Source organism: Ostrea edulis, chromosome 10 (assembly GCF_947568905.1).
Source record: "Ostrea edulis chromosome 10, xbOstEdul1.1, whole genome shotgun sequence".
Classification (NCBI taxonomy): domain Eukaryota; kingdom Metazoa; phylum Mollusca; class Bivalvia; order Ostreida; family Ostreidae; genus Ostrea; species Ostrea edulis.
Genome location: NC_079173.1, coordinates 6,988,663 through 7,011,181, shown reverse-complemented (window position 1 = coordinate 7,011,181; position 22,519 = coordinate 6,988,663). Strand labels below are relative to the sequence as shown.

At 37.3% G+C, this 22,519-nt stretch overlaps 1 protein-coding gene across 1 annotated transcript in view; it reads right to left on the bottom strand.

Annotated features, from left to right (window-relative positions):
- Nucleotides 1-22,026, bottom strand: part of LOC125666668 (receptor-type tyrosine-protein phosphatase N2-like) — a 132,152-nt gene extending 110,126 nt beyond the window's left edge. The window contains exon 1 of the mRNA XM_056151776.1: nucleotides 21,667-22,026. Within this exon, the coding sequence (XP_056007751.1) occupies nucleotides 21,667-21,778 (112 nt within the window). The 5' untranslated portion in view covers nucleotides 21,779-22,026. The remainder of the gene's footprint in view (nucleotides 1-21,666) is intronic.
- Between the last annotated feature and the right edge of the window lie 493 nt (nucleotides 22,027-22,519).

The following is a 22,519-nucleotide window of genomic DNA, read 5'->3' as shown; positions in this document are numbered from 1 at the left end:
AAACCAATTTGCTTTTGATCAAAGTCTCATTCTTACATTGTACAAGTTATGTCCCTTCTATAAAAGGAAGACTTGATTAGATAAATATATGCTGACCCGGTACCAAAACACATCCACTGTCAATTAAGGCTTTCAGCAACCCAAGTGTTCAGTGTGGCTGCATGTCTAAAGCTTTTCTGTTTTTTAAAAAATGTGATTAAGGAATCTTCTCAGAGATCTGGACAGAGTCTACATAATATTGGGCTGGGGTCAGGAACCTTCTCAGAGATCTGGACAGAGTCTACATAATATTGGGCTGGGGTCCGGCTGGCACTATAAGGTACATATAATCTGTAACCTCTGTGTCAAGTATATTACAAGTAACCTCAGTCATGAGCAACCCAAGTTTCCTCTGTGTCAAGTCATGAGCAACATCTGTGTCAAGTCATGAGCAACCTCTGTCAAATAACGAGCAACATCTGTATTATGTAACAACCTCTCCATCTTACCATGAGCAGCCTCTATGCCAAGAACCTATTTCTCCATGTTGTAAACATAAGATAGTTTATTGTATTGATAGATAAGAATGTGTAGTGCAGAATATCATTGCCAATTAAATATAGCTCTCTCAAAATCAAAACAAATCAATCTGAAAATACCAGAGGTTTACGTGGTCTAAGTGGTGTTACAGCGCTGCAGCATCATTTCCACAAAAGTGGGGGGAATAAATCAATAGTGTCAGATAAAATCTCTGGCCTTCGAATGTCCATCGACAGACGGCTGGACAGACAATGTGATTGCTGGCACACCAAGGACTCTCCAGCATTAAAACCTTATAACTTGAGACATCTGCTGTAAAATCTGCGAGTAATTTATATACATCGTACACTGTGAATAAATCAACATCACAGTTTTGAAGGACATCAATACTATATTCAGAAGCAAAAACGAATTAAATCTCAACAAAAGTTTGCCAGATAAACTCTTTCCAGCTTTTCCCTGAAGGGATACTTTGACATGGGTTTGCCACTGTATCTCTGTGTTGTAATCAATCCTTCTATGCAGAGACCCATAATAGCACACAATAAACGATCGAAAAACTTGTGCCAGAAAACCCATCTATTGAAAACGCTTTTGTGACCCTGACTATTCCTGATCAGTTTCATGAAATTGATCAATTTACACTGTTTAGGAGACAGCTGCGCTTTAATCTTCGATACAACATAATTGCACAACTCACTTGTTGAACAGACTCTGATGGCAGACAGTTTGGGTGGACATTTTTCCTCTTTCTTCACTTCGGAGTATCAGGAATCAGTCCTTAATAAGAATCTTGTGATAAAACTCATTTCACGGACAGTATGCGTACAACTTTGTTTTGCAGAAAAGCAGTTATCCATCATCATGCAAATGACAAGAGTCCATCTTCCTTCACAATTCATTGATCTGTTTAAATTCCTCCTTAATTTATTGATCCATGCAGCTTCATTCTTCTGGCTCCTGGAGTCTAAATATTGGCAGCGTTGATACACCAGGCATTCCATCTAGTTTGAGCGACAATTGGTTTCCACCAGTTCCTGTCTGTCATGACAATTAGGCCCCTGGTTCAATCCCCAGCATACAGTGTTCGATATTGGTTTAAAACTTGGCATTGACCACGGGTCTATGCCAAAACAAGATGACACTCAGCAGACTGAGACCTCATTAAACTGACATAGACCATGACATTGAAAAAACAAGAGGCCCATGGGCCACATCGCTCACCTGAGTCACCTTGGTCCATATCAGAAGACTTTCCATATATATTTGCATGTAAAACCGTAGTCCTTATTATGGCCCCAACCTACCCCTGGAGGCCATAGTTTTCGCAAACTTGAATCTACACTATGTCAGAAAGCTTTCAGGCCACATTTAAAAATATGTTTGTTTCCCCTCTCCCGACCCTAAATTTCAGAGGAAGGTCGGTAGGTAGGTAAAAAGGTTTTTTTTTTAGCTACCAGAATTTTATTTATTATGAAATTCCCATAACCATTAACAATGCCCGATACCAAACGTCGTGAAGCACATCATCCATGTTTCCTCATCAAACTCGTATAGTCAGTTCTCGCGTAAATTCTGCTTTGATTGCCACGTTTTGCAATTAGGAAAGGTGTCGATATTTTGGACAGTACTTCATGTATTTTGGAAATGTTCATTATCTAACCACTAAACTTAGGCATTGGACTACATGTATACATATTGGTTGATTCGACGAACATTGGGTTTCATCAGAATTTTCTCTGCTATTTATACCACATACTAACACTTAAATAAAGTTAGGGAGAATGTTGCAACTATGGACAGTGGTGTTAGTTTTGGACACATGGTGTTATAAAATTGGTAAACTCGGTTGCTGTCTTTTATTTATGGTTCACTGACATTTTATGCTTTTGTTTTTTGCACATTATCTTAATTTATATATGATAGTGATTTTCATTATATTTTTAAATGGTATCGGTAGATCTAGTTTACCAGAAAACGTTTCAACGGGACTTGATTTTGCCGATCAAACAAAATGGATGCTGACATCAACCAATCAGAGCTGAGTTACACATGTGCATATAATTAGGTGTTTTCCAGTTTGTAAATATAGCATTAGTTCAGAAATAAGTTAAATTGAGAATGCTTCTGATTGACTGTCAAAAATATCGCATCCGTCCGAAATATCAACACTTTCCCCTACTGAAGAACACAACTTGCACACTGGATGCCCCGAATTCTCTTGTTTCCTCGCTTCTCGTATAGACAACATTTCTCCATCTCGATCTTGCAGATCACTAGTCCGAATTGCGAGCCGAATTCAATGTTAAACTCACTTGTAACTAATCAATAAAACAATCATGATTCTTGTACTTATTAATATCGATTAAAAGAAAATATCAATCCAAAATTCGATATTAAACAGAAGCCAACAATTGTAGTCAACCGAATTTTCACTGGCATTTGAGCAAACGAGTCTCGTGACTCAAAACAAAGCTTGACAGTTTGATAAAATGTTTTCAAGAGACTGTTTATGTGATGAAAGAACCCATAATATCGATATTAGTAAGTACAAGAAGAATCGTTTTATTGATTAGTTATGAGCTTAAAATTAAATTCGGCTTGTAAGTATTTGAAATCAGCCAGAGAATGCCGCCTCCAGCTGGAGGCAGCGAAATTTCTAGATTTCGGACCAGAGCACCTCCTGTATTCGTATTATCATTATTTTTATACCCCCCGCAACAAGTTGTGGGGGGGTATACTGGAATCGGGTTGTCCGTCTGTCCGTCCGTCCGTCCGTCCGTCTGTAGACGCAATGGTTTCCGGACTCTAAAGCATTATCCTTTCCACCTACCGTCACCATATCATATATATAGACTGCCCATGGGATGAAGATGTTCCCTATCGATTTTGGGGTCAAAAGGTCAAAGGTCAAGCGCACTGGACATCGAAGTAGTAATATGGTTTCCGGGCTCTAAAGGGTTATCCTTTCCACCTACAGTCACCATATCATACATATGGACTACCCATGGGATGAAGATGTTCCCTATCGATTTTGGGGTCAAAAGGTCAAAGGTCAAGCACACTGGACATCGAAGTAGTAATATGGTTTCCGGGCTCTAAAGGGTTATCCTTTCCACCTACAGTCACCATATCATACATATGGACTACCCATGGGATGAAGATGTTCCCTATCGATTTTGGGGTCAAAAGGTCAAAGGTCAAGCGCACTGGACATCGAGGTAGCAATATGGTTTCCGGGCTCTAAAGCGTTATCCTTTCCACCTACAGTAACCATATCATACATATGAACTACCCATGGGATGAAGATGTTCCCTATTGATTTTGGGGTCAAAAGGTCAAAGGTCAAGCGCACTGGACATCGAAGTAGCAATATGGTTTCCATTTAAATTCTTTAATGGCTTTTTTCATCGCATGGAGATGCTGTGTTCCTAGATACCTTTTGGATCATAATACTGAAGTTTTACCTATTACCTACACCCTTTGGGAGATTGGGTTAAGCGGGGGGTATTCTTAGTGAGCATTGCTCACAGTACCTCTTGTTTAATTTTGGATTGAAACCAAAGAAGATATAGAAAATTTTTGTCATTAATAAATACTGATCTGCACCAGAAACGAGCTTGAATTTTTCTTAAAATTAAAAAAAAAAATTCACCAGAATGGTGTAATAAAAACTTATGGGTCGGTGTGAATTTTCAGACTCGGTCGGGCGAGGGGAAACAAACAATATTTTTATTTTGGCCTCATGTAAATGTGAACTTCTTTGGCCCAATGGTTCACGAGAAGAAGATATTTGAAGATTTTTCCTATATATTTGTATGTAAAACTTTGATCCCCCCTTGTGGCCCCATTCTACCCCCAGGGGCAATGATTTGAACAAACTTGAATCTGCACTATATCAGAAAGCTTTCATGTAAATATCAGCTTTTCTGGCTCAGTGGTTCTTGAGAAGAAGATTTTTTTTTATAAATTCCTATATATTTGTATGTAAAACTTTGATCCCCTATTGTGGCCCCATCCTACAACAGGGGGCCATGATTTGAACAAACTTAACTCTGTTCTATGTTAGGAAGCTGTTCATGTGAATATCAGCTTTTCTGGCTCAGTGGTTCTTGAGAAGAAGATTCTTAAAGAATGTCCCTATATATTTGTATGTAAAACTTTGATCCCTCCTTGTAGCCCCATCCAACTCCCAGGGGCCATGATTTGAACAAACTTGAATCTGCACTATGTCAGAAAGCTTTCATGTAAATATCAGCTTTTCTGGCTTAGTGGTTCTTGAGAAGAAGATTTTTAAAGATTTTTCCTATATATTTGTATGTAAAACTTTGATCTCCTATTGTGGCCCCATCCGACCCCCGGGGGCCAGGATTTTAACAATTTAGAATCTGTACTATATCAGGAAGCTTTCATATAAATCTCAGCTTTTCTGGCACAGTGGTTCTTGAGAAGAAGATTTTTAAAGATTTTTCCTATATATTTGTATGTAAAAATTTGATCCCCTATTGTGGCCCCATCCGACCCCCAGGGGCCATGATTTTAACAATTTAGAATCTGCACTACCTAATAAAGCTTATCTATAAATTTCATCTTTTCTAGCCCAACTAGTGGTTCTTGAGAAGAAGATTTTTTATTGACCCTACCCTATTTTTACCTTTTCTTGATTATCTCCCCTTGGAAGGTGGCCTGGTCCTTTATTTTAACAATTTAGAATTCCCTTTACCTAAGGATGCTTTGTGCCAACTTTGGTTGAAATTGGCCCAGTGGTTTTTGAGAAGAAGTTAAAAATGTTAAAAGTTTACAGACGGACGGACAGACGGACGGACGCCGGAATACGGGTGATCAGAAAAGCTCACTTGAGCTTTTAGCCAGGTGAGCTAAAAACTCACAAATTTAAAACATTGTTATTTACTTCTAATGTACTTAAAAAGCATATTTTCTTTCCATTTCCATAATTATGTCTTCCTTTCCTCATAACGTTTATCAGACGTCGACTTTTGGGATAACTCTATTGCTTTAAACCTAGAAAATCGGCATAGACAATTTGGTCTATCACAATCACAATCACAATCGGCATAGACCAGTGTCATTTGACATAGACTCAGTCTATCAGTCTATGGTTAACATTGACTGGTGTCATTTGACATAGACTCGGTCTATCAGTCTATGGTTAACATAGACCGGTGTCATTTGACATAGACTCAGTCTATCAGTCTATGGTTAACATAGACCGGTGTCATTTGACATAGACTCAGTCTATCAGTCTATGGTTAACATAGACCGGTGTCATTTGACATAGACTCAGTCTATCAGTCTATGGTTAACATTGACTGGTGTCATTTGACATAGACTCAGTCTATCAGTCTATGGTTAACATTGACTGGTGTCATTTGACATAGACTCAGTCCATCAGTCTATGGTTAACATTGACTGGTGTCATTTGACATAGACTAGGTCTATCAGTCTATGGTTAATTTCGAACACTGCAGCACAGGCACAGCAGTGAAAACCGATTCTGATAAGTAGCTGGACACAAATTCTGAGTAACATTAGACAGGTTGTTGACTTGTAAAATGTCAGGTTTCTCAGTGAGACAGATTACACAGGTGTGTCGGATTAGACAGGTTTCACTGTATCAGGTAACCATTACATTAATTTACACAAACATTTTGGATTTCAAAGACAAAATAATTGAGTACTAAAAGATCATATATACAACCTCCGGTTAGTAAAAATGTCAACCATTAAACGTTAATATGGGTCTTCTGTACAAGACCTTTAAACTGTAAAGTTGAGGATGCAGTCTATAATCTAAGTCTGAGTGGGTAAAAGAAAGAGAATGGAAGAGAATGTATTTTCACTATTTTTGCTATTATCTCCCCTTGGAAAGGGTGTGGCCCTTCATTTGAACAAACTTGAATTCCCTTCACCTAAGGATGCTTTGTGCCAATTAAGTTAGGTTGAAATTGATCCAGTGGTTCTGGAGAAAAGATGAAAATGTGAAAATTTTAAAACAAATGGACAACAGACAAATTTTGATCACAAAAGCTCCCTTGAGCCTACGGCTCAGGTGAGCTAAAAACTCATCACTGCAGTTTTTTCCATTATTATATCTTTGATGGTGGGGTAAATGGATGGAACACTGGAAAACTTGCCCCCATATTAGACAACTTGCCCCTCATCAAGATAACTTGCCCCCTTGTTCAAAACAATTTTGCTTACTTGTTTTTGTATTCATGTTGGATGAAATAAAGTCTGCAATAATGATTTGAACATCAGATTATGCCGAATTTCGTCAGACCGTTGGAGATTTCCAGTAAAAAAATGGGTCTGTCTGGTAAAACTTTGTATAATTCCAAACCAAAATGTCCGGTATTTCTTTTTTTATTTCTTCTTTCTTTATTTATTTTGATTTTTGTTGTTTATAGTATTTTTGGTACTTCATGTTTTTCAAAATAAATGTTTGGATTGAAATATACGAAAGGTAAATCAGGGGTAGATATAAGAATTTCAGTGATAAGAAATTTAGATTTTGCACATTAGAAATTTGGTCTGGTAAAGCTAGATTGTTTACCATGCAGACCGAATATGTCCTGTAAAATTAACAAGAGGCCCACAGGCTTTATCGGTCACCTGAATACTAGTGAAAAAGTATCACTATATATAAACTTCCATGGGCTAGGAAATCTAGAAAAAATTCCCTGTTCTGAATATTTAAGCTAAATTCTAATGTTCAGCAACAGTATAAAACAAGATGTGTTCTTAAAACTTCACTGCCCTCAAAAGTGCATACATTGATGAAAGGCTTTAAATAATAGGTGTATTAACATTAAAACATCAAAAGATATGACTAATTTGGATTAATCTTAAAAGTCATTACCCTGCAGGGTTGTGAAATTTGCCATTTTTTGTACATCCTTTTCTGCTATTCCTAAGTATGCATTTAAATTTGATACAGTATCAGCAAACTTACACATAAATACTATATACTAAGTTTGGCCCCACCATGGGGTTAAAACCCTTACTATGGGGAAAATCAAATTTACAATTTCGGTAAAAGACTACCTGCTCTATCCATTTAGTTTCAATTTAGTATCAATAGCACTAAAGAAAATGTTATTTAAGTGTTTTACACATAAACACTATATAACAAGTTTGGCCCCACCCTAGGGTCAAAACCCCTACCCCGGGGATCATGAAATTTACAATTTTGGTAGAGGCCTTCCTGCTCTACATCACTATGCATTTAGTTTTACTTAAATATGTGTGGTTCTTGAGAAAATGATTTTTGAAAATTGGTCATTTTGGGGCAATTTTTGCCCTGCCCCTAAGACCCAAGGGGTGCAGGAATCCTGAAATTTACAATTTATGTTCCCTTTGTTCCAAATATGTTTCATACCAAATTTGAAAAGAATTGGAATGATAGTTATCAAGAAGAAGTTAAAAATGTCTATTGTTAACACATTTAATACCTGACCATTTTGGCCCCACCCTGATACCAAAACCCCTACCCCTGGAATCATCAAGTTCACAATTTTGGCAAAGGACTACCTGTTCTTTCTAAATATCTATTTACTTTCAATTTAGTATCAATAGCACTAAAGAAAATGTTATTTAAGTGTTTTACACATAAACACTATATAACAAGTTTGGCCCTGCCCTGGGGTCAGAACCCCTACTCCGGGGATCATGAAATTTACATTTTTGGTAGAGGCCTTCCTGATCTACATCACTTTGCATTTAGTTTTTCTTACATGTGTGTGGTTCTTGAGAAGACGATTTTTGAAAATTGGTCAATTTTGGGCAGTTTTTGCCCCTCCCCTAGGGCCCCAGGGGAGCTGGAGTCCTGAAATTTAAAATTTATGTCCCCCTTGTCCCAATAATGCTTCATACCAAATTTGAAAAGAATTGGACTGATAGTTATTTAGAAGAAGTTAAAAATGTTCATTTGTTAACATACGATGGATGATGGATGAAAACCAATTGCAATAGCCTGAGTTTACTCAGGTGACCTAAAAATATCAAACACCTCATAGTAATTCATTGTTTTATGCTCTTTAAAATTAGACAATTGCCTTTGATTCATATACCTCATTTTGGGATTCCCCCGACCCATGTTGGGCTATTTATAGACGCAGATTTATGCGTTCCCGCTACTATTTACTTTTTAAATAATCTTTTCAGTTTTCATTTACATGCAAATGTTTTCAAACATGTAATACTAATTAATCTGCTTTAAAGTGATTACGTACAAAAATAATGCATGAACATCAGATCATACATCTTTAAGAAGAGGCATAACAGACATCATATCCAAGCATTTAGTTTATCTCCTGTGACTGAAAGAAAAGAAAAAAATCATACATTTTTATTATGCGCTGCCATATTGGCTCACCCTAGAGCCTGAACCCATGACCCAGGAGCCGTGAATTTCAAAACTGCATTTAGTTTTTTCTCATATCTATACAGAGAAGAAGATTTTCTTCAAGATTTAATACATTTTCATTATATGGCCATATTGGCCCTGCCCAAGGGCCTGAACCATTGACCCAGGGGCCATGAATTTCACAATTTTAGAATAGGGCTTCATAGACATATCATATCCTAAAAGGTTTCCTACTAAGATCAATTAAAACAGAAATTACTTCTACACCAAACCAATCTTGGACCCTTATACCAATTGTACTGCATTATAACATACACCACTGTATTTGTGCCATACACAAACCTGATATTTAGAGAGCGAGCTGAGCGCATCATATTAACATTGTAACAAAAGCTACTGTGGAATCATTACAATTCATGGTGGCTCAATTTTCGTGGAATTCGTGGGTACCCCTCACCCACGAATTTACATCCTCAACGAATAAAGACATTCCAGAGTTATCTTTCTTATATATATAAATCCATGAAATTACGTCCCCACGAACCCATGAAAATTCAGCAATTCACGAAAATTGGCTCCCACAAATTTAAATGATTCTACAGTAGTTTTCTCAAGATTTTTTTGTAGTTCACCTCCCACTATTGTATGCACACTCTTTTCTGTTACATTATGACATCACACTTTTGCTTTCCATGGCTGTTCCGTTAATCGAAACTTACCCAAAGAATTAGGCGAGAGATTTAGAATATAAATGAAAAATGCGCACGTTAAAAAGGTTTCAAAAATATATATATAAGCAATAATTATAATGCGCGTTTTTCAATTTGTGCACATCCCATGGGGATCCTGGTTAGAATAGGTCCTCAGTACCCCTTGCTTGTCGTAAGAGGTGACTAAATGGGGAGGTCCTTCAGATGAGACCACAAAAACCAAACTCCAGTGTCACAGCAAGTGTGACAATTAAGATAAAGATCCCTCCCTGCTCAAAGACCAATAGCACCGAGTATAGGCCTAAATTTTGCAGCCCTTCACCGGCAATGGTGACATCTCTATATGAGTGAAAAATTCTCAAGTGGGACATTAAACAATATACAATCAATCAATCCATTTCTCTGGAAAAACCTTTAAGTACGTTGTAAATTGGAGCCTTGTACCAACAATCTATTGAAACCTTTTTGGATATCAGGAGTATATGTTGACAGATTTTGCTGCTTATTGCAGACATACTTTAAAAGGCCTGGGTGACCCTCTCTCTGATCTGTTATTCAGTCTTCACAAGGTTTCTTAGCAAAAATACTTCTACTGTATTTTTAATGCCTCATGTTATAAATTGCAATAATTTTTTTAAAACATTCACCACTCTCTACGACAATGAAAGCTTGCGAAGTCAGCCTAGGGTAATCACAAGTCATTTTTAATGCCCAATGGAATCATCAATAGGATTTGCCTGTCAACTCGCGCTCTCCAAATGTAATGAATGATACACATCTAGACTATTATAAACCATTCAGTGATCCCACCAAGGCATTGGAGAATAAGATTTACTACTATAACTGTTCTACAAGCCTAAGAATACTCATGTGCTGGCATCACTTGCCAGCTGCACCTCAGGGGCCTCTAACACCAGTTCCAAAACAATTCTGGCTTAAATTACAGCAAACATTGCTCAATATTCTGATACTCAACCAGATTAACTGTGGCATGTGACATTAGTTTGTTTTAAGTATGACTCTCTGACAGAGACCAAGCTCCAAACAACCTAACACAACCAGACAGAGACAACTAACACAACCCAGACAGACAGAGACAACTAACACAACAGACAGACAGACAGAGAACAACTAACACAACACAGACAGACAGACAGAGAACAACTAACACAACCCAGACAGACAGAGACAACTAACACAACACAGACAGACAGACAGACAACTAACACAACACAGACAGACAGACAGAGAACAACTAACACAACACAGACAGACAGACAGAGAACAACTAACACAACACAGACAGACAGACAGAGACAACTAACACAACACAGACAGAGAACAACTAACACAACACAGACACACAGACAGACAGACAACTAACACAACACAGACAGACAGACAGAGAACAACTAACACAACACAGACAGACAGACAGAGAACAACTAACACAACACAGACAGACAGAGAACAACTAACACAACACAGACAGACAGACAGAGACAACTAACACAACACAGACAGACAGACAGAGACAACTAACACAACCCAGACAGACAGACAGAGAACAACTAACACAACACAGACAGACAGACAGAGAACAACTAACACAACACAGACAGACAGACAGAGAACAACTAACACAACACAGACAGAGAACAACTAACACAACACAGACAGACAGACAGACAACTAACACAACACAGACAGACAGAGAACAACTAACACAACACAGACAGACAGAGAACAACTAACACAACACAGACAGACAGACAACTAACACAACACAGACAGACAGACAGACAGAGAACAACTAACACAACACAGATGGACAGACAGACAACTAACACAACACAGACAGACAGACAGAGAACAACTAACACAACACAGACAGACAGAGACAACTAACACAACACAGACAGACAGAGAACAACTAACACAACACAGACAGACAGACAGAGACAACTAACACAACACAGACAGACAGAGACAACTAACACAACACAGACAGACAGACAGAGACAACTAACACAACACAGACAGACAGAGAACAACTAACACAACACAGACAGACAGACAGAGAACAACTAACACAACACAGACAGACAGACAGACAACTAACACAACCCAGACAGACAGAGAACAACTAACACAACACAGACAGACAGAGAACAACTAACATAACACAGACAGACAGAGAACAACTAACACAACACAGACAGAGAACAACTAACACAACACAGACAGACAGACAGACAGAGACAACTAACACAACACAGACAGAGAACAACTAACACAACACAGACAGACAGACAGAGACAACTAACACAACACAGACAGACAGACAGAGAACAACTAACACAACACAGACAGACAGACAGAGAACAACGAACACAACACAGACAGACAGACAACTAACACAACACAGACAGACAGAGAACAACTAACACAACACAGACAGACAGAGACAACTAACACAACACAGACAGAGAACAACTAACACAACACAGACAGACAGAGAACAACTAACACAACACAGACAGACAGACAGAGACAACTAACACAACCCAGACAGACAGAGAACAACTAACACAACACAGACAGAGACAACTAACACAACACAGACAGACAGAGAACAACTAACACAACACAGACAGAGAACAACTAACACAACACAGACAGACAGACAGAGACAACTAACACAACACAGACAGACAGAGAACAACTAACACAACACAGACAGACAGAGACAACTAACACAACACAGACAGACAGACAGAGACAACTAACACAACCCAGACAGACAGAGAACAACTAACACAACACAGACAGAGACAACTAACACAACACAGACAGACAGACAGAGAACAACTAACACAACACAGACAGACAGACAGAGAACAACTAACACAACACAGACAGACAGACAGAGAACAACTAACACAACACAGACAGAGAACAACTAACACAACACAGACAGACAGACAGAGAACTAACACAACACAGACAGACAGAGAACAACTAACACAACACAGACAGACAGAGAACAACTAACACAACACAGACACACAGAGAACAACTAACACAACCCAGACAGAGAACAACTAACACAAGCCAGACAGACAGACAGAGAACAACTAACATAACACAGACAGACAGAGAACAACTAACACAACCCAGACAGAGAACAACTAACACAAGCCAGACAGACAGACAGAGAACAACTAACATAACACAGACAGACAGACAGACAACTAACACAACCCAGACAGAGACCAAGCTCCAAACAAAGTAAAACAAACCAGGTGCATGAATCTCAAAACAATGTACCACAAGCCACATACATGTAGAACTGCATGGGTATCAGATTCCACATACGGATTGGACAAAAGGCAGTTAAAATAGTGATCACGCAACGAACACTGGCAGACTGAGGCAATTCATGAAGTGTAGGGTCACTGGGTGGTATGTGTGTGTCATAATAATATCAAATCTTAATTTGTTTGGGGTCTGCATCCCAAGATCTCTGGAGGGAAAAGTATGAACATTGACCATACAAATTGTAATCCTGTATGTAGAATCACTGTCAGCACAATGCATACTGAATGAAATTCCATAATGTTGCTTTCAGCAATAAATTGTGCTGACACATATCATGTGTTTTGATGTTTGGCAATTCTTTTGGGAGGCAGAAATAGAATTTATTTATAAATGATTGAACAATCAATTGCTACATGTGTGTAAACCTGTAAAGCCCTTCACTGTGGTTTCATAAAACTTAATAAACTTATCAATGAAGTTTTCAAATTTGTTTTGAAATAGATTTTAGCCCAATTGAGAATCAAGTTACTTTCAACTAGCAGCAACAATCCACATTCATTCAATAGACTTATTGCAGAGTTGTCCCAGGGGACCGGGTTACCTTTAATTGGGAAAATCATCATCATTTATTGATAAATTGGGAACATTGATTGATTGAATGATTGATTGATTGATGTTTTCCGCCACACTCAACAATTTTTCAGTTATATGGTTGCGCCCAGTTTTTATTGGTGGAAGAGAGAACCCAGATACAATGTTCCTGGGAAGAGACCACCGATCTTCCACAAGTAAACTGGGAAACTTTCTCACTTACGGGAACATTGAGTTTACTTTTTTATCCAAATAAAGTTTAAAACACAAGAACAACAAAGCATCCATTCCCTCAGTTTTTGACTATTAGTAAGTCTTGACTATTTCATCAATTTTTCACCATCAGTATATACATGTACTGTACAATACATTTTTAATTTATAAATGTATTTGGGAAATTTTACTTTAAAAATTGGGAACATGGGTGACTTATCCTTGGGAATGGGTCCAATATTCGGTCTAACTTTGAGGGGAGTGATAGTCTTGTATTGTTCAACATCTCATCATCATCCATGATTCCTTTACCCTAAGATTCATACGAGCCAATCTTACTTTTACAACCTGATATAGTTAAAATGCCATTCATATATTGCAGAAATTCAAAATGTGAACTTCTGCAATTTTCTGTACATCTAAGGTAATTTAATCACTTTTGAGTATCATTGGGTTCTTGCTTTAAATAATAAGCTCAAAATTTATCGAAATGATCAACCGTTGCATAAATCCAACTAGAAGCATTTAATCCATAGACATATGTGACCAATTCGTGGGTTTTTAAATATTATATTCTATGGAAACCTACAACATTCGTACCACATACTTAACATTCATACTTTACATGAAGTTCACTAAATCTAAATATCACCCTAGAATTCACAATGTTGCTGATCTATCGATGGGTTATAGACAAGTGCTCTAATTTTGGTATAGTGCATTTGGAGCAGTTAAATAATTGAGAACATTCCTGCCCACACATTCAGTTCTGTATTTAAAAAGTTATTGATGTGAAAAATGAGTAAAAATTTGCTGTGCCATAAATTTTTCAGTGCAACCAATTGTATTTAGTTGAATTCTATCAATCAATTTCAAACAGTGGTTATATAAGAGTAATGATGTTTTTGTCTCTTCCTCATACAAGTTGGATACAGCATGAGTCTTTAGACATATTACCTGTTATTTTGTCTATTTTTTCTATATAAGCCTGCATGACTTGTGTATTATGATCTACATGCAAATATCCTTGATTGGGAGAGGGCTAAAATAGGCTATATCTGCTGCCCAATTCCTTTCACTATAATTTGTGAATAATATTATTACAAATCAAATAAAATTAATTAGGTCGATGAATAATGATATAAGCTATATGGTACGTGTACGGCGTGTTGGGTCTTTGAATTTTGCTTTATATGTCATGACCGGACCAGGGGTGAATTCTAAAGGACATAAAGGAAATATAAATTTCTGATTTTATTTTTGCGGCCATGACAAACTTCTGTTTGAGAGATAGTAATGGGGGTGTTGTATCCTTAACATACTGCCTTACGAGATTCCACGCGAGGACCATTATGTTTGATGCCACTTACTACCTGCGGACCAATGCTTGATGCCACTTACTACCTGCAGACCAATGCTTGATGCCACTTACTACCTGACAGAAGTGAAAGTTACAGGTCTTGACATCAACAATGAAAGTTGCAGGTCCTGACATCTGATCGTAATGAAAGTTACAGGTCTTGTCATATCAGATGTGAAATTCACATGTTTTGTGAATGATATATATAAAAACAAACAGGGTCCCTGGGCCTATGTCACTGTGAGAACAGGCAAAGTTAAGAACCCTCACTGTTAAATGTCCAAAAGAGCACTTGACGTAGGTCTAAATTTGTGATGCTTTACCTAAAATACTGGTGATATCTCTGCCTACACAATCTCATACAATCAATCAACACAACATTACTTCAGCGTGTCCAGAGGAAGCTCTCCAGTTTCCTGTAGAACTGATGGACTGTTGATACTGGCTTGAGAGATCAATGGTTAGAGCACCTGACTGACAATACAGTAGTCCCAGGTTTGAATTTGAACTATTACCTTTCAATGCCTGCAAATATTTAATTCAATCTAATCATGGCCCCCAGCTGTTATTGAGATTAATATTTTTGAAGATGTTTCCCTAAAAATTCTTAAGTAAAACTTTGATCCCCAATTATGGCCTCAACCTACTCCCACGTCATGATTTGAATAAAAGAATCCTCACTACCTTAGGATGCTTGTGTATAAATATTACTAATCATGGCCCTGTTGTTATAAAGATGGAAGATATTTAAAGATTTTCCCTATATATTTGCATTTAAAACTTTGACCCCTATTGTGATCCCACCTTACCCCCAGGGCCATGATTTTAACAAACTTGAATCTACACTACGACAGAAAGCTTTCATGTAAATTTCAACTTTTCTTGCCCAATGCTTCTTGGGAAGAAGACTCATAAATGACTCCATCTCTATTTTTGCCTTTTGATTATCTCCACTTAAACTGAACAAACTTGAATCCCCTTTACCCAGGATCATTTGTACTAAGTTTTTACTTGAAATTGGTAAAGTGGTTCTTATGAGCATTTTTAAATGATGCCACAAAATTTTCACCAATTCATAATTATCGCCACTTCAAACAGAGCGTGGCACTTCATTTAAACAATCCTGTGAGGATCCGGGTTAGAATAGGTCCTCAGTACCCCTTGCTGTCATACGAGGTCACTAAATGGGGCAATCCTTCGGATGAGACCACAAAAACCGCCTCAGGCCCCTTGTCACAGCTGGTGTGGCACAATAAAAATCTCTCCTTGTTCAAAGGCCATAAGCACCGAGCATAGGGCTAAATTTTGCAGCCCTTCACCAGTAATGGTGACATTGCCATATGAGTGAAAAATTTTCGGAGGGACATTAAACTATATACAATCAATCAATCATTTGAACAAATTTGAATCCTCTTTACCCAAGCATGCTTTGTGGCAAGTTGAAATGAGCTCTGTGATTCTAGAAAAGTTGAAAATGTTAAGAGTTAACAGACAGATGGACAAACAGACAGACAGATCGGGAAAGCTCACGTGAACATTCAGCTCCTGTGAGCTAAACACTCCTTATAGATTTTAGAATTTGATGTTTCATCTGTTTCATGTACTTTTGACTGGTTTGCATTGTGGTAACAATTCTCTATATTTGTGTGTGTATGTGTGTGTTTCCACTTATAACCATAAGAATTAGGTCTTAATCATTCTTAAATTTCATTGGGATGATGTCAATTGCAGATAGTCACATGACAAGATGATGGTACAGAGGTTTCAACAGTCTCAATTACAGTCAGCATTTCGCAAATTCTACAGTTGTTATAACAATCTAGTTTACTAATTATACAACCTATCATTGGGTCTAATGCTGTCTGACGTGTTTCATATCAATTGTTAGACCGTTCTTGGCACACTGATTTTGACTGTGGATAGCTCCGTTTATCTGATCAGGATATAGGTCTCACGGCGGGTGTGACCAGTCAACAGGGGATGCTTACTCCTCCTAGGCACCTGATCCCACTGGTGTGTCCAGGGGTCCATGTTTGCCAAACTATCTATTTGTATTGTTTATAGGAGTTATGAGATTGATCACTGTTCATTATCTTCACTTTTCATGATCAAATCCCTAGTAAAATGCCCAAAGGGTATCATCATTGTAGAACTGATAGCATACCAAGCACATTTTATCCACATTCCATTAAAAATTCAAATATTTATTTCTTGTTTATACTTATATATCTATGTGTTTTGGTGTAAATATCTTAATTAATTTTCAAAATTTACATTTGATTCCAACTTCTTCATCTCTGATAACCCCATATACTAAATCAGCAGGTAAATTTCTCACTTGTATCAGCAACTCTTCATAACGTCGTTGGGCAACACTACATGGATATTAAAAGGGAATGTTGTGTATTTCAATTTCTATAAGCTAGCAGTGTTTTCGATATGTAAATTTCATATTTTCCTTTTTATTTCAAACTGCTGCTTAATTCAAATTATCACGTTTACCACCTTCGTTGCTATACCCGCATAAATTATCACATTTTCCTTTCTTAGAAATCACTTCACATGCCCAACATACTAGACAGTTATTCCTAAATCATTTCAATTCTTTCGAAATCCATACACACTTAAAAGTTTTTATTATGAACTGAAATTTAATATTTTCTGAAGGAACATTATAGGCTAGCCTGAATAAATCATGTTTAACATGACCTGCTGGCATAGATTTCAGTCATTAAAATCATTTTTAAAAAAACAAATCCTTATTAAAATTATCAATTACAATCACGTTTTTATTTTTGGCAACAAAAAGTAGACTATAATATTTATACAGCATGTGTAATCAGCATGGATTGGACACACATTGAGGATAAAGAAGAACATCAGCGTCACACATCATGCATTGGACTGAAACCCTCAGGGTCACCGAAAGAGAGGAAGGCCAAAAAACACTTGGCAAAGAGATCTGACCTCTGAAATACGGCATAAAAGAACGTGGGGATTGATTGATTGTATAATGTTTAACGTCCACAAAACCACAACCAATATGTATGATCCTCTCCCATCTGGTAAGAGCTATATGTGGACTCCGGACTGTGGTTTGAGACAATGTTTAACGTCTCTCTTGAGAATTTTTCAGTCATATGGGGACGTCATCATTGCCGGTGAATTAAGGGCTGCAAAATTTAGATTTATGTTCCGTGCTTACGGCCTTTGAGTGGGAGGGATCTTTATCGTGCCACACCTGCTGTGACAAGGGGCCTCAGTTTTTGCGGTCTCATCCAAAGGCCCACCCCATTTAGTCGCCTCTTACGCCAAGCAAGGGGTACTGAGGACCTTATTCTAACTTGGATCCCAATTGGATGAATGAAGTGGGTAGAAATAAAGAAGATGACCTAAGACAGAAAGAAGTGAAGAGCTGCAGTGGTCGCCCTATGCCCCCACCCACCCCACCCCCGGGACGAAGTGGATCACTAGTCAAGTAAGTCGTGTGCAAACAGTGCTGAAATTGATCAATTGAAATTCTAATGTGGGGAAGGTTAAACTTTAAATGTCTAAGTCTCAGTCAGTATAAATAACTTGTTGCCATTTACTAATTAAAGGATAGATAATTTGTTTTGAACTTATCTTTGCTTACATTTTTCCTCCCTACCTCATATGTTTTGAATTTTAGGATTGACATTAAACAGAGAATTAATTTCAGACAGCCATATTTAAAGGAGTATAAGTGTAAATATGGCCTCAAACAGATTTTGTCAAACGTTGGTTGTTTTTTTTTTTTTAATGAAATCATTATGTATTTCAGTCTTGTATTATACACCTGCCAAAAACATGTAAAATGAAATCATTAAGTCAAGAGAGAAAAACCCTGAAGCATAGCAGACATCACAGGTGGCTCCCTCATCTTCATGAAGAGTAATGGGAGCTAGCAGACTGCCATAACTATACTCTGCTGTTGAAATGCAATTAAGCTTAATGTGCAGTCCCAGCTTTTTAACAGAATGTGTGGGGATTTATAGAAATTTTAAAGGTTAATATGAAAAATTTCTTTTAATGTCTGCAAGGGATAAAAGACGAAGATGGTCAATTATGTCAGGTATGGGACTGGCACGAGCGGGACTGGCACGAGCCGCGTAGCAGCAAGTGATCAGTTCCGTATCTGACATAATAGACCATCGGAGTCTTGTATCTTACTTAAAACACTGTTCTATCTAAAACAGTATTTCTCATAATATTGGCCTGCTCTTAATAATACTGGACTATGTTCAGTACAGTATGAAAAATAAAGTACTGTCAAGACAACGAACTGACGTCACAACAATGTTTTAATCTTGTCTATAATTCTATACAAGCCGTATGTTCCCCAGATGTCAGTTTAAAATGACTGGGTTGTTTTGATTCAGTTTTGGTATTTGACACAAACACAAGAAAACTCAGTCAGAAAAGTATGGTAATAATCTTTAACAAGGAGAGGAGTGTTTTCTTAATATAACGGGTTCGTCATAAAAAATTTATTGGCCCTTTAAAATTCAGTTTGACCCCAACTAATTTTTATGGGTCTGCATGACCTAGCTAATATTAAAGTTGCCATAAACAATTGTTTTAGAATGACATCAAAAAGCAAATATTTATTGAAGTCATTATCATTGACTAATAAACATTTCTCAATATGTGCAATTGTTAGGCTCATCTGAGGAAAAGGAAATGAACATCATAATTAACAGTATCATAAATTAAAACTCAAAATAATAGTGGCCATTATATTAACATTCAACATGGAGCCCTCAGCCTTACTGTTTTAAGAATAAAGATCTCCCTGCTTCATCTCCAGGATTTCTTCACATGGAAGACCTTTATTTTAATATATTTACAATTCTGATGTTTTTGCCTTTGATATCTTTACAAACTGTAATGAGAATAGCCATTTCCTCATGAATGTGTTGCAGTTTTTAAAAGAACATTGAGCAAATGAATCTTGATTAATTTAAGACTTAAATTAGTGTAGTATATTGCAGTGCTGTCACAGCATATTTTCGTATCGGGACCAGGTATCCTTTAATCGGGAAAATCATCTTTGTTTTTTAATAAATTGGCAGAAATTGAGTTTACTGTCTTTTCTATCCAAATAAAGTTTAAAACACAATAATAACACAACAACCATTTTAACAATTATATTTACTCAGTTCTTGCCTCTATTTATCAATTTCAAATACACATTTAGGAAATGTTGCCCATAAAATTTGGAAAATGGATCACTTTTTGTCGCAGAGAGTGGGTAAATATAATTAATATCGGACTGGTCTGATATTTGGTCAGATTTCGACAGAACTGAAGGTAGAATGTATTTTATATAAAATTCTTATATTTCATTTCTAAAAATGCATGAGGGAATGAACTGAAATGCTCCACGCTGGCATACTAATGCACTAATGTGCTTCATGAAGTATGCTGGCATGAAGCAATCGCAGTTCTTGCCCTCATACATTTCCAAAATTTAAATTTATTTGTAAATTACAGTATTCAGTTACAAATGTGTTCGTGTGTGTACAAAGATGTGAAGGGTACCTCTTTACATACAATATCCACACATACGCATGCACACACTCACACACCACACTATTTATCCACTGTCCCTTCATCATAACCCCTACCCCTTTTCTTCTCAGAGTTCAATCCCTAATCTTGCCAATATTCTGTGCAATGGTTGTAACATTTGGACCGACACCAACATCTTGGTGTCCATATCCAACGTAATGAATCTCACTGTCCAGCATGATTCACTGACCAGCAATGTATCTCATTGTCCAGCACCTCACTGACCAGCATTGTATCTCACTGACCAGCATGATTCACTGACCAGCAATGTATCTCACTGACCAGCATTGTATCTCACTGACCAGCATCTCACTGACCAGCATTGTATCTCACTGTCCAGCATCTCACTGACCAGCATCTCACTGACCAGCATTGTACCTCACTGTCCAGCATCTCACTGACCAGCATTGTACCTCACTGTCCAGCATCTCACTGACCAGCATTGTATCTCACTGTCCAGCATCTCACTGACCAGCATTGCATCTCACTGACCAGCAATGAATCTCACTCAGAATCACTGACCAGTAATTTTAAAATCTCACTGACCAGCATCTAATAATTACTGACCAGCCATGAATCTTAATGAGATTATTCCATTTCCAAAGCCCATCTTCAGAACACATGCAAAACATAATTGCTAAAGTTTTATATTTAAAAAAAATTAAAAAATAAGCAAAATAGACATATGTACATTAATTGTGTTATTTTATACAACACCTTCGTCTCTGAATCTTTAACTATCGATAAATCTTATATACTGTATATTATGTGGTTTATTACTACAACCCTGTCGTGTTAACATCTCACGGAATTTAATAATATTCAAATGTTGCCATTATGACCCACACTTATCACGCTGACGACAACCAACACTCCTGCTAGAACCATCAATAGATATATAGGTGAGGTGTACCCTTATCTCACCTAGAACATTTTACCTTTTACAGGTTTTGTACATCAATGTTTATACCTACCCACTGTCCCCAATGGAAACGCAGAGTCTTGAAGATTACTGTAACTAAAACTAGTCCCGGGCAAAATTAGGCCCAAGACTATCCCTACCACTCCGCACAATGTGGTCTTCATCACTCCCTCATCGTTAGGGGTCGGTCCAAGAACCCGAAAAGTCCGTAATAAAAGAAAAGAATTTTACAATATGGTCAGAATTGTTTTTCCTTTTATGGATCCAAAATGGCAGACTCGTTATTGAATATTCATCCAGCATCCATGACGTCACAGATCGAAACTTGTCGTGAAGAGGAATATACACGGTTGTAGAGTTATTGATCGCGTTATCAGTTGTGCGTGGTCGTTTGTCAACAATGAACGAATACGTCACAATTCTCCCAAAACAGGTACCCGCTGTTACGTCACAGTAAGCAGGAAATGCCACGAATATTGCGCTCTTCAAAGGGATATAGACCGAGAACGTGGAAATTTATTCAACCGACGTTTATGAACAATGAACACAATTTTATGAATTACCATTTTATAATCAGCATTGGTTTTGGTGAATGCCAAATTACCGGAAGAATGTACGCAAATACTTAATAATTAATTTTAATACTGGGTATATAGATCTTAACGTTAGAGTACAATATAACACAGTATCGTAGCATAGCCAAAATCTCTTAAACATATTTCATAACCATAATTCATGTGCTAGCACTCTCGAGAGAGAGAGAAAGAGAGAGAGAGATGATTTTCGCAATTATCAGAAAGATTATAAGTTAAAAGATTTTAAAAAGAAACACAAAGATCTTTAGTAAAGCTTTGGCGCTTTCATTTTAAATCTTCAGAGAAGAATCTTTTGAAAATAGTTTGAAA